A 14589-nucleotide genomic window follows, 5' to 3' on the forward strand; every position below is an offset into this window, starting at 1 on the left:
AAAAAAAAGGTAATATGCCAAGTTACTATCATCAAATAGTAATTATAGAGGTCCCACATGCATGGCCCTGCTTTGAACATTGCATAACACATAAAAGTCATGCTCTCTGCTTCTTTGGAGCTAAAGATATAAATGAATTAGATGGGGAAAGTTTCATTTTCTCTAGCAAGTTTAAAAATTATTTCTTATGAGCATCTGTAGTTAAGATCCTACAATACTTCAAATAAACAATGAAAATACATAAGCATATTTTAGAGTAAAACAAAGCAGGATTACTGTTACCTCATTATTTACCTCATTAATTAGGCTACAGGAAAGCAAAATTTTAATGACATTTAGGGTACTATTTTTGTAATTCTATAATAGAAAATTCTTACTTTAAAATTTCATTCACTGACAGCTCACAGTATTTTTTTTTAAAATAAGATGCCATTACTTGCCATGTTATTAAGGTAACATAACTTCTGACAACCACATGTTTACACTACCAATTAATACTATAAGTCCCTTAAGCAATCTATATAAACTGGAATCTGCTCTGACAAAGGGAAAAAATATGTTTAGAATTCAGTAAGTTACAAACCTGTGTTGGGCCTCCTATAGGATTGGCCATTTTTGATACTACTCCAGCTTCTCCTGATGTCAAGGAATTAACTGCTGTTCTCCCTGGAATACCTACTACAATTTCAAAAATACCCAGCATTAATTCACATCTACATGAAAAAAGTTAAACTTCTTTAATTAATCCCATTATTTTCATATAAACAAAACACAATATAATTCTGAGTGGCAGACAAAGAAAATACTTAATTTGAAATGGGCTAATGTAGTGTCTAGAAACTTAATATGGAAAATTACATTTCATTTTTCTTTTGAAGTTCTCCTTCCTCTGAAATTCTGAGCACCAAAAACTATGCTAGTATCAGCATTAAATACAAGAAAAAAATAACCCTGAAAAAATATTTAACTATTCCAACTAGTTTAGGGAAAAATGAAATAGGGACACAGAAACACTCTTAGGTTTCGGCATTCTCAATGACAGGGTTATGGTATTGTAAGGACTCAAGGAAAAAAATTTGTTTCTGCCATTTCAGTCTCTACAATGTTAAGAACAGGGTCAAGAATATTACTGTGAATCAAACTACCAAAATATTATTTTACAGAGCTAGGAAAAATAATAACAATTCATCTGGAAGAACAAAAGGTCAAGAATATCAGGGGAATCAATGAAAAAAAAAATGTGAAGGAAGACAGTCTAACCGTACCAGATCATAAACTGTATTACAAAGCAGTCATCATCAAAACAATCCTGTACTAGCTAAGAAATAGAGTGGTGAATCCATGGGATAGATTAGGCACACAATACACAGTAGTAAGTGCCCACAATAATCTAGTGTTTGATAAACACAAAGATCCAAGCTTTTGGGACAAGAATTCATTATCTGACAAAAAATACCAAGAAAACTAGAAAGCAGTTTGGCAGAAACTAGGAATCAACCAGCATCTCGTATGGTATATCAAGCTAATGTCAAAATGCATACGTGATTTAGACATTAAGGTGATACCATAAGCAAACAGGGGAGCATCAACAGTTTATCCACCAGATCTACGCATAAGGGAAGAATGTATGACCAAATAAGTGAGAGAGAGCATTGTTGTCGTTAGATCATTTTTCAGTCATGTCTGTGACTCTGTGACCCCACGTGGGGTTTTCTTGGCAAAGATACTGGAGAGGTTTAGAAGGGAATAATGTATGACCAAACAAGAGATAGAGAGCATTATGGAATGTAAAATGAATATTAATTATATTAAATTCAAAAGGTTTTGCACAAACAAAACCAAATGCAACCAAGATTGGAAGGAAAGCAGAAAACTGGGGGGAAAAAACTTTTTACAGCAAGTTTCTCTGATAATGGCCTTTTAACTGAAATATATAGAGAACTGAGTCAAATTTATAAGAATACAAGTCATTTCCCATTTGATGAATGCTCAAAGGGTATGAACAGGCAGTTTTCAGAAGAAGAAATCAAAGTTATCTACAGTCATATGAAAAAGTGTTCTAAATCACTATTAATTAGAGAAATGAAAACTAAAACAACTCTGAGGTACCACCTCACACATACCAGATTAGCTAATATGACAGATAAAGAAAATGACAAATGTTGTAGGAAATGTAGGATGTAGGAAAACTGGGACACTAAAGCACTTGGTGGAGTTGTAAACTAACCCAACTATTTTGGAGAACAATTTGGAACTATGCACAAAGGGCTATATAACTGTATACCCTTTGACCCAGCAATAATACTACTAGGTCTGCATCCCAAAGAGAAATTTAAAAAAAAAAAAGGAAAAGAACTTATAAGGACAAAAATATTTATAGCAGCTCTTTTTGTGGTGGTAAAGAATAGGAAACTGAGGCGATGCTCATCAATTGGGAAATGGCTGAACAAGCTGCGGTATATGATTGTGATGGAACACTATTGAGCTATAAGAAATTATGAAGGGAATGGTTTCAAAAAAACCTGGGAAGACTTATATGAACTGATGCAAAGTGAAGTGAGCAGAACCAGGAGAACATTGTATATGGTAACATCAATACTGTATGATGATCAAATGTAAATGACTCAGCTTAATTCTCAGCAATACAATAATTTAAGACAATCCCGAAGGATTTGGGCTAAAAAATTCTATCCTTTGGGATAAAAAATTCTATCTACCCCCAGAGAAAGAACTGATGGAGTCTAAATGCAGCTTGAAGCATACTTCTTCTTAACTTCATTCTTGGTTTTTTTTTTTGGTTTGTTCTGTGTTTTCTTTCAAAACATAATATGGAAATGTTTTGCATAACTGCACGTGTATAACCTATATCAAATTGCTTTCCTTCTTAAAGAAGGGGGAGGAGCAGGAGTGAGGGATAGAATTTCAATCTCAAAATTTTTTAAAAAGAATGTTAAAAGTGCAGCTAGGTGGCACAGTGTATAGAGCATTGGCCCTGGAGTCAGGAGGACCTGAGTTCAAATCCGGTCTCAGACACTTGACACCTACTAGCTCTGTGATCCTAGGCAAGTCATCTAACCCCAAATGCCTCACAAAAAAAAAAGAGATATATAGATAAATAAGAATGTTAAAAATTGTTTTTACTTTAATTAGAAAAAATATTTTTTAAAAAGAGTATTACTGTGCATTAGGCACATCATCACACTCATCTTCTATCTGTAAAAAAATTAGAAACAGCAAGGAAGAGGCCAAAATTCAACTATCAAGCTCAAAATAATTGTGATTCTAGCTCTGGATCTAAAAATTTTATTTTCTTCATTTTAATTAAATTATTGAATTTTTTATTGAATTATTTATTTTCTTCATTTTAATTAAATTATTGAATTTTTTATTGAGATTATGTTAATTAAAGATATGTAAATATTAGTTAAAAATTGCAATAGATAGAAAATTAACCTAGGTCATATATTAATTACCCTGTATTTATAATATAAAAGTATATTTGTACTCTATTGTAACATTTTGTAACACTTCCTGTTTAATATTTAACAAATGACAATGGAAATGGGGATAGATTCTAAAAATGAATTCTGTTCATATCATCTCCCTCCTTTAAATCTTTAAAAAAAAAAACAATCATGTTTAAAATAATGATCTGAGTATATAAGATATGTCATATATAAAGATAGTTATGTATATATGTATGTGTATATATGTATATCTATATATACATATATACACGCGTGTATGCATACGTATATACATATATACTCACCTGTATATAGATGCATGTACACATACACATACACAAACATACATATAAATCCTGAGAGACTTGGGTTTCTCATTGGGTCAGTCTTAGACAAACAGTGACATGGAGTCTATGGAGAAAAAGCTTTATAACAATAGTCACCCCAAGCAGCCATTTGCCCAGCCACATCTGTCAATAAACTCCACCCCAAGAGAGCCAATAAACTTCTGCAAAAGCCAGGTATCACACAAGGAGAGAATAAATATTCCATCATTCTTTCTTGCTGTTATTCTTTCCTCTTTGCTTTTTTCTCTCTCACCTTTACCTCTTTTTGCTTCTCTTCTCCCTATAAGTTCCCCTTTTCTCCCCCCTCTCTTTTTTCCCCCAATTAATGGTTCTTCTCTTTCTTTCTGATTCTCTTTATCATCTTAGCCAAAAAAAAGCTCTTCTCACACAAAGCACTACTCAGGTACACAGGTACTACTCAGCTTTAATCATGGTGTATTGTGAAAAATTTAGACATCTTGAAATGTGTCATATAGTGAAAAAAAGCTGCTTAATATTTCCCTAATGCTGTCTGGCATATAGTAGACACTTAAAAAATGTTTACTGATTGACTGATTGACTGATTGATCGGTATCTCAAAAGACCCTAATCTTAAGCTTATACCCATTCAAAACACAACAGTAAATAATCCATGTGTTTGGGTTTTTTTACAGTTTTCCTTCAAGAATATAAATTAAGCTAGGAGAACCATAGTTGGAACAGTAGAAAGCACCTTAAAGAGCCATCCAATCTAACTCCTTCCCTTCATAGATCAGGAAATTGAGGTTCAAAGAGGGTAAGGGACTTGCCCAAAGTTACACAGATAGGGAGGGAAAGAACAAACACTTATTAAGCACTTACTATGTGCCAGGCACTAAATATTATCCCATCTGATCCTCACAACCCTGGGTATTAGATGCTATTATTTTGCTCATTTTACAGATGAGGAAACTGAGGCAGAGGTGAAGTGACTTACTCAAGGTCACTAAGCTAGTAAGTATCTCAGGTGTTCTTAACTCCAGCCTCAGTACTTCACCACTTATAAGGGCTTAGATAAAAGGCAGATAGAAAATCTGAATCCAAGTTCTCTAAGTACAGGACCAATTCTTATAGAACACTTCTTGAAAAGGAGGTGACTTAAGACCAAAAAAGAAAGAAAAATGAATGATATGCTGGTGGGCTACTAATGAGAAGCAGATCATCACCCTACATTCAATGACTCCTCTACTTCTTACCAAATCCAAACCAACACCTGAAGCATCATTTCAAAAAAATCTGAAAGGGAATAAAGGTCAAGAGCCAAGTACAGCCAGGCAGGCTTGGGGGCTGAGAGAGAGGTAGAGAGAGATTCAGCATCTGCAAGGAAGTAGGAATGAGATCAAGATCAAGAACAACAAAGGGGAAAAGGCTGTGTGAGACAGGAAAAAACAGAGCTGCCAGAGCTCTCCAACTTTTTACTCCTGGACCATAATATGCTCCATTTAGTGGTTTATAGTGAAAATTCTGACCAGGCTCAGTTAAATGTGTGACTGACAATTTACCCAGTCAAACAACAGAGTCTAAAAGAAGTATTTATATTAGTGAGCTCAAAATCTAAACATGCTGGTAGCCTACAATAGGCAAATGTCTTTGGGACAAAAAAAAAGAAGAAAGAAAGGGAAGAAAAAAAGGTCTATCAACATGATACTAATTGTCACATCTATGGGAATTAGTTCATTACAAACCTAATCTGTAGTTCCAAACTAAACTGATTCATTTTAATCACTGTGGAATACAACTGTGATGATTAAGCTTAATGTGATAGAATTAAGCTTAAGTGATAGAATCTTTGTTTCTGAACAAGAAAGGTGACATACCTGGTGGAGCTCCTGGTGTGGAACTTGGAACATTTGCTTGGTTCTTGTTTCCCAGGGCATTCAAAGCATTCTGGACAGCACCAGCCTGAGACACTGTCTGCATAACGACTGGGCCTTGAGGGCGCAGATACTGTTGTCCAGGAGCAGAGACAATCTGAAGAACACTTCCTACAATTTAAATCACATCAGGGATCACTCTGGGGTCTAATGGTCAATATTTGTTCTATTTATTGACTACATTCATTGTTAAATTGTCCAAGAATATAAGAGATGTACGTGATAAAAATTTTTAAAAAACAAGCCAAATTACTAAGTAAGATAAAGATAAAATTAAGGTAAGTGTTAGAGGGAAAGGGCATGGATCACCACAACTATTAAGATAAAAGAACAAAGTTTCTCCACTCCACTCCTCCTTTGATGCCTCATCATGCCATGAGTTCTCAAAGGCAGCAGAAGGGCACAAGACTAGGCAGGTTCAACCAAAACGGAAAGGCTTTCAGTACAATTATGCCTAAGTTTGGGGGCATTAATCACTAGGTTAGTCACAAGGTGATTAATTTTGTCAAACACAGCAAGCCTAAAAGAGCACCTAGTAAATCCTGGACATGTTAACCTCTTCTCTAAGTTTTACATTTTCAAAACAACTGCTCCATGAGCCTAGAAATAACTTATAAGTAATTCAGAACTCTAGCATCTTCCAATTCTTAACTGTCACCTTCCTGAAAATTCCTTATTCTAACCACATAGATGGTTAAGTCTTCTACCTCCTTGGACTTCAGAGATATCTAACGTCTTCTCCCTTAAGATTCACCCAATTCATCACTATGAAAAAATGAAGGTAAATTAAAATATCCCAACTTTTATGACATACCTCCCCCTTCAAAGATTACTTTGCACATACCACTTACTTCAATGCCTAAAAAATATGTAATTTCCTCAATGATAGTTTTCTCTACAGTGCAACCGTGACCCTTCTTTAACTTGGCAGATGACCTTTGAGGATACCTCTGGCCAAAAAAAGCAACCTCTCTATAGCCAACCTGGTACTGAGCCACTCCAGAATTAGCTAGGGTAGGTCACAGACATCAGACTTACAGGCGAAAAATGAACCTGTACTTGTAGACCTTCCAGCTTGCTAGTTAATACCTGTAAGGGCTTTGGATTCCTGACAGGGCCTTCAAAAACCTAGACTGAAGAAGCCTCAGAACAATTTTAGAAGATATCTCAGATACACATACAATGCAAATTTTATTACCATATTTTATTTCCAAAAATGTGAATACATTTCTAAGCATTCAGTAATAGGTATATGAAGCTATTCACGGAGTTGAAAAGCTACCATTTTATTTCCAAAAATGTGAACGCATTTCTAGGTATTCAGTAATAGGTACATGAGGCTGTTCACGGAGTTGAAAAGCTACCATATACTACACAGGTGTTAACATATACGTGGTGTGAGTATAAAGAATGTCTTATATACTTTTTTTAAAGACTGGAACTCCCTATCTCACCCAAGCTGAAAGAAAAGGAACTACTTATGGGTTTGATCCCACTACTCATTAGCATAAGAACTCTGACTACTTTGGACCAGGGCTGCTTCACCCCTTCTTATGAAACCTGGTAACCATCTTCCTCCAGCCCCTGGGAGTCACCATGTTAATGCCAAACTTATGGCAGACAGCTGATCACCATAGACCATTACATCTAAGAACTCCCAGCCTCAAGGGATTAACCCAACTTCAGCCTTTGTGGTAGGAGAGATGACAGGCATGAACTGCCAAGTTAGGCTTTCCACATGTTGTCAAATTTTTTAACATTAAATATTTTGTACAAGTATCCTCATGTCAACATTTGAAAGCATTTCAAATTTGATCAAGGAAGATGTAATTCCAATAAATCAACAAACATTATTAAATGCCAATTATGTGGCAGGCATTTTTAGGTGCTGGAGTTATAAGGACTTTTTCTGAAAGAGTTTACAATTCTATAAAAGAAGATGAGAGAGATGTAGAGGTGGAAAGGGCAAAGTTTAGTAACTGATGGGATGTGTGCAGTGAGGAACAATAAGGAGCTAAGGATGGTGCCGAGGTGGTTATGAACCCAAGAGACTAGAAGAATGACAGCACCTTAGTCAAAAAATAGGGAAATGTGGAGGAAAGGAAGTTTCAAGGAGAAAGAAAACAAACTCAGCTTTGGGCAAATTCCATTCAAGAGGTTTCTAAGACATCCAGTATGAAAGAGCCAAAAGGCAATTAGTGATGGTGAGAATAAAACTCAAGAGGAGTGATTAGGGCTAGATATACATATACACATGTGCATGCATGCCCAATATATACATATTATCTGTGAGTTCTCTGCACAGAGATCATCATTAAAGTAGTGGTAGAGGTAGTTCATGAGATCATTAAGCAAGACAGTATAGTTAGAGAAGAGAACAGAATATAGGGCACTGGGGAATACCCACAGTTAGGGGGTGTGATTGACACTGTTGATCACCCTCTCCTCCCTGATACTCTCCTCTCTCTAGGTTTTTGGGACACCACACTCTCCTGCTTCTCCTCACCTGCCTGCCCATTCCTTCTCTGTCTCCTTTGCTAGATCCTCCTCCAGATCATACCCTCTAACTGTAGGTATCCCTCAGGGTTCTATCCTAGGATCTCTTCTTTTCTCCCTATATACTACTTCACTTGGTGATCTCATCAGCTCCCATGGATTTTAATTACTATCTCTATGCTGATAATTCTCAAATCTACTTATCCAGCCCTAACCTCTTCACTGACCTCCAGGCAGCTAGTGATACAGTGGATAGAGAGCTGGACCTGGAGTCAGGAAGATCTGAATTCAAATCTGGTCTCAGATTTTTACTAGTAGTGTTACCCTGCTCAAATCATTTAACCTCTACTTGCCCCAGTTTCCTCAATTATAAAGTGGGGATAATAAAAGCACCTGCCTCACAAGGTTGTTATAAGGATCAAATGAGATAATATCTGTAAAGTGCTTAGCACCATGCCTAGCACATAGTAAGTTGCTTAAAAATGTTTATTTCCTTCCCTTCCCCATTCTCACATCTCCAATGGCCTTTCAGGAATCTCAAACTGGATATCTAATAGACATCTTAAATTCAACCTGTCCAAAACAGAAACCTTCCTCCACTCCTATCTTCCCTGTTACTGTAGAGAGCCATGCCATCCTGTTTGTCAGGAGTCATCCCAGTGTCACCCTGAACTCCTCTCTAGGTCTCACCTCTGAAGTCCAAGCTAGGTCAAGGTCTATCAATTTCACCTTTGCAACATCTCTCAAATACACCCCCTTCTCTCCTCTGACACTGCCACCCTTCTACTGCAGACTTTCATCTCGTCACACCTGGCTTACTGCAATAGCCTTCTTTGGGAAAGGGGAAGTGGGGTATGGGGAGGGGGGGTTAGCATCTGTCTGCCTCAAGTCTCTCCCTACTCGAATTCATCCTCCACAGTGCCACTAAAGTGGTTTTCCTAAAGCACAGGTCTGATAATGTCACACACACACACACACACACACATACACACACTCTCTCTCTCCCTCTAAACTCTAGCAGCTCCCTCTCACCCCCAGGAGCAAATAAAAAATGCTCTGTTTGGTCTTCAAAGCCCTTCATAACCTGGCCCCCTCCTATCTTTCTAATCTTCTTAATCTCTGCCATATCCTCTTCAATGCAGTGATACCGGCCTCCTGGCTGTTCCACCAACAAGACCATCTCTAGTTTCTGGCCATTCTCTCTAGCTGTCCCCATGCCTGCAATACTCTCCCTCCTCCACTCCACCTACTGACCTTCCTGGCTTCCTTCAAGTCCCAACTAAAATCCCATCTTTTACAGGAGGCATTCTCCAACCCCCTCTTAATCCTACTGCCTTCCTTCTGTTAATTATTTTCTATTTATCCTCTATAGTTTGCTTTGTATATATATTTGTTTGCATGTTGTCTCCTCCGTTAGACCATAAGCTCCTCAAGGACAGGGATTTTGCTATTCTTTGTATCCCCAGAGCTCAAAACAATACCTGACACATAGTAGGCCCTTAATAAATGCTGACTGACATGCGTAATGAGCCAGCAAAGTAATGGAATCATAGATTTTAAGCTGAAAGAGACCTGAAAGGTGATCTAACCCTCTCAAACAAAAAGGAAAAAACCCAAACATTTTTTTTGATTAATATAAAATTTTTTTTCTCCCTTGTAGCAAAGGAAAAAAAAAATACATCAAGCAAAAAAACAAATTCCCACATTGGCCTCATTTAAAAACTGTGTCTCATTCTTGAACCTGGAACCATCACCAAGCATGTTCTTGCAGTGACAGAGTTCTTAAGTCTTTCAAAATTGTTTGTGTTTACAATGTTGCTATTAGTTTCAACTGTTCTTCTGGTTCTGCTCACTTCACTCAGCACAGGTATATGGAAGTCTTCCAAAGCTTCTCTGAAACTGGCCTTTATAGCATGATAGTCATATGCCATAATTTGTTCAGTCATTTCCCAGTTGATGGACACCCCCTTAGTATCCAGTTCTTCGCCACAAAAAAAAGATTTGCTATAAATATTTTGGGTCTCTTCCAGGTACATATAGCCTGGCAGGAGTGCTGCCAAGTCAAAAGGCATGCACAGTTTACTAACTTTTTGGACTTAATTCCAGTTCTACCAGCTGTGCATTAATGAGCCTATTTTCCGTGCAGCCCCTCCAACATCTGTCATCTTCTTTTTGTGCCCACTTTGTCAATCTGATGAGTCTAAGGTAAGACCTCAGAGTGGCTTTAATTTGCATTGATCTATTAGAGATGTGAAACATTTCTTCATGACTCTCGTTAGCTCAGATGTCCTCTTTTGAATTCTGCCTGTTCAGAATCTCTGATTATAAATGAGGAATGGCTCTTATTTTTTAAAACTTCTATCAGCTCCTTATGTATCTCAGAAATGAGACCTTTATCAGAGAAACTTGCTGCAAGGTTTTATTGCCAATTACCCATTTCCCTACACATTTTAGCTACACTGGCTTTGTTTTGCAAAATCTTTTCAATTTTATGTAACTCTATGAAATTATGCTCAGCTGTCCTCTCTATTATTTGCCTGATCATGAGTGCTTTCATTTCCATAGCTACAACAGAAAATTTCTTCCTTGCTCCTCTAAATTGTTTATGATATGACCTTTTATGTTTAAGTTACACATCCACTTGGTGCTTCTCTTGGCATAATGATATCAGGTGTTAGGCTAAATCTCATTTCTGTCAGTAGGCTCTCCAGTTTCCCCAACAGTTTTTGTTAATTAATGAGCCTTTACCCAAAAGCTGGGGTCTTTGACTAGATGGGTCCACTGTTTGTGGGTACAGATACCTAATACTTGTTGACTGATTGATTAAAACAATAATATGTTCAGTTTTCAGTATGTTGAGTTTGAGATGTCTCTGATCCATTCAATTTGAAATGTCCAACAGCCAGTGACATGGGACTGTGGCTTAAGGGAGAAACTGGAACTGGAAATACAGATCTGTGAGTCACCTATATAGAAATAATCATTAAACCAGTGGGAGCTTGTGAGGTCACTTTGAGAGAAGGAAAATGGCCCAGGATAGATCTTAAACATCCACAGTTAGAGGGCATTATATGGATGAAGAGACAGTAGGGAAGAATGAATGAGCAATCAAATAGGAGGAAATCAGGATCTAGAGATGAAAAGGAATTCAAAGACCATCTCATCTAAACCTCTCCTCTGACACATGAGGAAACTAAAGCCCAAAAAAGTTAAGTGACTTGCCCGAAGTCATACAAGCAAGAGGCATCAGACTTGGAAAAGAACCAGGTTCTCTGACTCCACATCCAGTGCCCTTTCTACTGTCCCATACCAACTATCTCATCATGTTAATTGTCATTTTACTGATTAATTGATTTTACCTTGCAGTTGGAGGGGCTGGCCTGCAGTGAGCTGTCGGAGCTGACTGTGTGACAAAGTAAACTTGTTCCCTTGAAACTGCAGGGTCACAGGGGTCTCCGGCTGAGCCACTCGATTCTGTGTCCCTGCTATGGAAGCCAGCTGGGCAATTTTCACAACCTCTCCACCTGTTAAAATGTAATACTTTGTGAAAACCTGAAAATGTTACACTGATGCACAAGCATCACCACAAATCAGCAAGTGTAAAAGACAGATACCACAGGAACATTCAGCAGGCATTGCTTTCTAATACTTTTAGAAAATAATGCTCTTTTAAAAGTACAAAAACTAAGGATACCAGTCTAAAATATCAAACTTTAGCTCTGGTCAATCTATTTAACCAAAACTGGCAGAGATTTTAGCTACCCATTCTGACAACCCATTTTTGAATCAAACTATGAAGAATGTCTTCACTTTATTCTGCCCAATTACAAACTCAGAAAGCACATTATTTTAAACTAAGAAGTAAAAAAACAGGGTTTGTGCATTTGCTCATATAATCTATTTGCAATGTACCAGGAAGCTCGCATATCAACCTATGATCTTCAGAAGCTCTCATAATGTAAAAATTCACAATTTTTCAATCCAATTCCATGGCAAATTTCATAGAGTTAAGATGAGAACATTACATCCCGAAGAAAGATTAGGTAACTATTTCAATAGCATCAACCTGTTCAAAATTTGGGTATAGTAAGAACAATATCAATTGATATACATGTTATTCGAAATGTTAAGTTTCACATTTTCACCAGATTTTCCAACATTTGGTTAAGTTAACATTTTTTTTAAAGCTATGAGATAAAATGTGAAACTGCTCATGTTACTTAAAATGCTTGCTTTACTTGAAAAGCAAATGAAATGAAACCCAATGTGTAACATGTACACAGGCTCAGAAGGTAGTGTACACAGGTTTTAACAGGAGAAGCTTTTTCTTTTTTTTAATACAATGGTTGATATTCGAGTCTCAATGTTCCTCCCAAGGAAGTCAAGACCAGGCTTATTAGTGGTGCGATATAGAGAACAGTTAGTAAAGAACATTGGCCTAAGGACATCTCAGGAAGAGGAACAGAAGAAGGAAACTGAAACAGGACTCAGAGAAATCCCCAGCCGCTGTTGTCCTTCCTCAGTTCACAAGTCATAATTCAACTTGAACTAACCCGGGCTGGAGAATGTCTAGACCATTTGTCTTCCAATGCAACCAAGCACCTTCCTCTCAGCCCCAAGACAGATAAGTAAAGGACTCATTTGTGCAAAGGGAACTAGCCTTGAAAGTGCGTAAGATGGCGATGTTCAAGTGGCCCTTATCCTTAAGACAAATAAAGGCAGGCAAGCTCACGAGCTGGGACTGGCCCCAAGGAGACATGTGAGGGTAGCTTGAAAATGGAACCAGTCTCTTTACACTCACTAATTCACCTGGTTTTCCTCCATCCAGAGAAACCCTTGCACAATTTTGCTACTCAAAAATGCGCATTGCAGAATGAAAAGAAGAGAGTGTGTATCTGTGTGTGTATAATATTATAACATTTCTGGTTCTGAATATTCACTCCAAGCTTAAATTTGACAGAGAACATCCTACCAAAAAGAAATGATCTTTTTTTTTTTAAATAAAAAACCTAAAGCCAATTCACATAGTTGGAAAAGAATTGAAATTTAGATCCATTAACTTTCATTTGATTAAACTGGTTCTGTTATGACAGTTGAGCCATGAAATTGACACACCAAAACCTTGATTTCTATTCGTCCCCATACTATACCCTAGCACACCAAAGCAGCACAGTGAGCAGCTTGAGGAAAGCATAGAGTCTAATGTATGGGGATTAGAAGACAGAATAAGAGAAAGGGAAAGAAGGTCCTGTTGACTGACCTCCTGGGAGAAATCACTCTCCCTTTTACATTATGGCAGCAAATGATGTACTGGCTAGAGGCAGTACATCAGACAAGGGCTCAGGGAAAAGAAAAAGTAAGGGACAGTAAAGGCTTGGCATACATTCTAATGTTCTTAGTACAACCTCTTGGGAGTAAAAAGTTGGGGAAACCTGGAAAGGGGAGGCCACTTACTAGGCAACCGTGCCTGGGCCTGAGAGGTCAGTACCAGCCTCTGAGGAAGCACACTCTGTTGGATGGTGTGCGAGGGGGCCTGGGGCTGGGGCTGGGTCTGGCCTAGCTGGGAGGCCTGGGCTGAGTTCTGACCCCGCTGTTTCACAGGATTGGCTGTGCTAGTTGCTGTGGTGAAGGTCGCTGCTGGCTGGTGTCTTGGAGCACTGGTAGGAGCCTGAGATGTCTGAAACTGTGCTGCGGCCGCTGTAATCAATAAGGTTTGTTTGTGCAAAGCTGTTAGAGGTTCTTAATCAAGGACAATATTTCAAACCGGTATTTTAAAGAAATAAAAAGGAAAAAAGTTATTTCGCATTTTTTTCTCAAATGAGAACTCTTCTCTCTTCCAGGACAGGCCCAATATAGCCTATGGAATATGAGAGAAATACTTTATTTTATTAATTCTTACTAAATATTTTTACTTAAGAGCTCATCAACAATCTTAATAGTACATTTTCAGAGTTAAGTGGGAAATTAATATTGAGACTAATCCAATCATGTTGTTAACCTAAACACTGAATACAAACTATTTTCTAAATAGTAAAGTACAAATATAAATTTCACTTTCATGTTTTTTCAAAGGATCTTTGTATGCAGGGATAACTGATTTTGTAATTTGCACCTCAGGGAAGTTTGATGGAAATAAGACTGAAAACCTTATGCTTGAAGTTAAATTATACTTTTATTTTTTGCCCTTTAATTCTATCCCTTTTTAAAAACACAATCCATTTATATTTAAAGATATCACACAAAATTTACAAAATCAAGATCATGCGGTTTCAATAATTTTAAAGCTAAAACATACATCAAACATGGTTTAATATATACTTGCCTACACAAGCTCAATTTTTCCTTTATTTTCCAGCATCATTATTAGTAAAAGGAAAAGTCCAGGTA

The 14589-nt window shown here is 37.3% G+C and overlaps 1 protein-coding gene across 1 annotated transcript in view; it reads right to left on the bottom strand.

The window, feature by feature from the left end:
* EP400 (E1A binding protein p400) overlaps window positions 1-14589 on the bottom strand; it is a 141611-nt gene that overhangs the window by 37806 nt on the left and 89216 nt on the right. The window contains exons 24-27 of the mRNA XM_027844122.1: window positions 13657-13899; window positions 11562-11726; window positions 5650-5817; window positions 584-678 (exon numbers count right to left, since the gene is read on the bottom strand). Of these exons, the coding sequence (XP_027699923.1) occupies window positions 584-678; window positions 5650-5817; window positions 11562-11726; window positions 13657-13899 (671 nt within the window). The remainder of the gene's footprint in view (window positions 1-583; window positions 679-5649; window positions 5818-11561; window positions 11727-13656; window positions 13900-14589) is intronic.

Source organism: Vombatus ursinus, unplaced genomic scaffold, assembly GCF_900497805.2.
Source record: "Vombatus ursinus unplaced genomic scaffold, bare-nosed wombat genome assembly UNPS02014935.1, whole genome shotgun sequence".
In the NCBI taxonomy this organism is placed as follows: Eukaryota; Metazoa; Chordata; class Mammalia; order Diprotodontia; family Vombatidae; genus Vombatus; species Vombatus ursinus.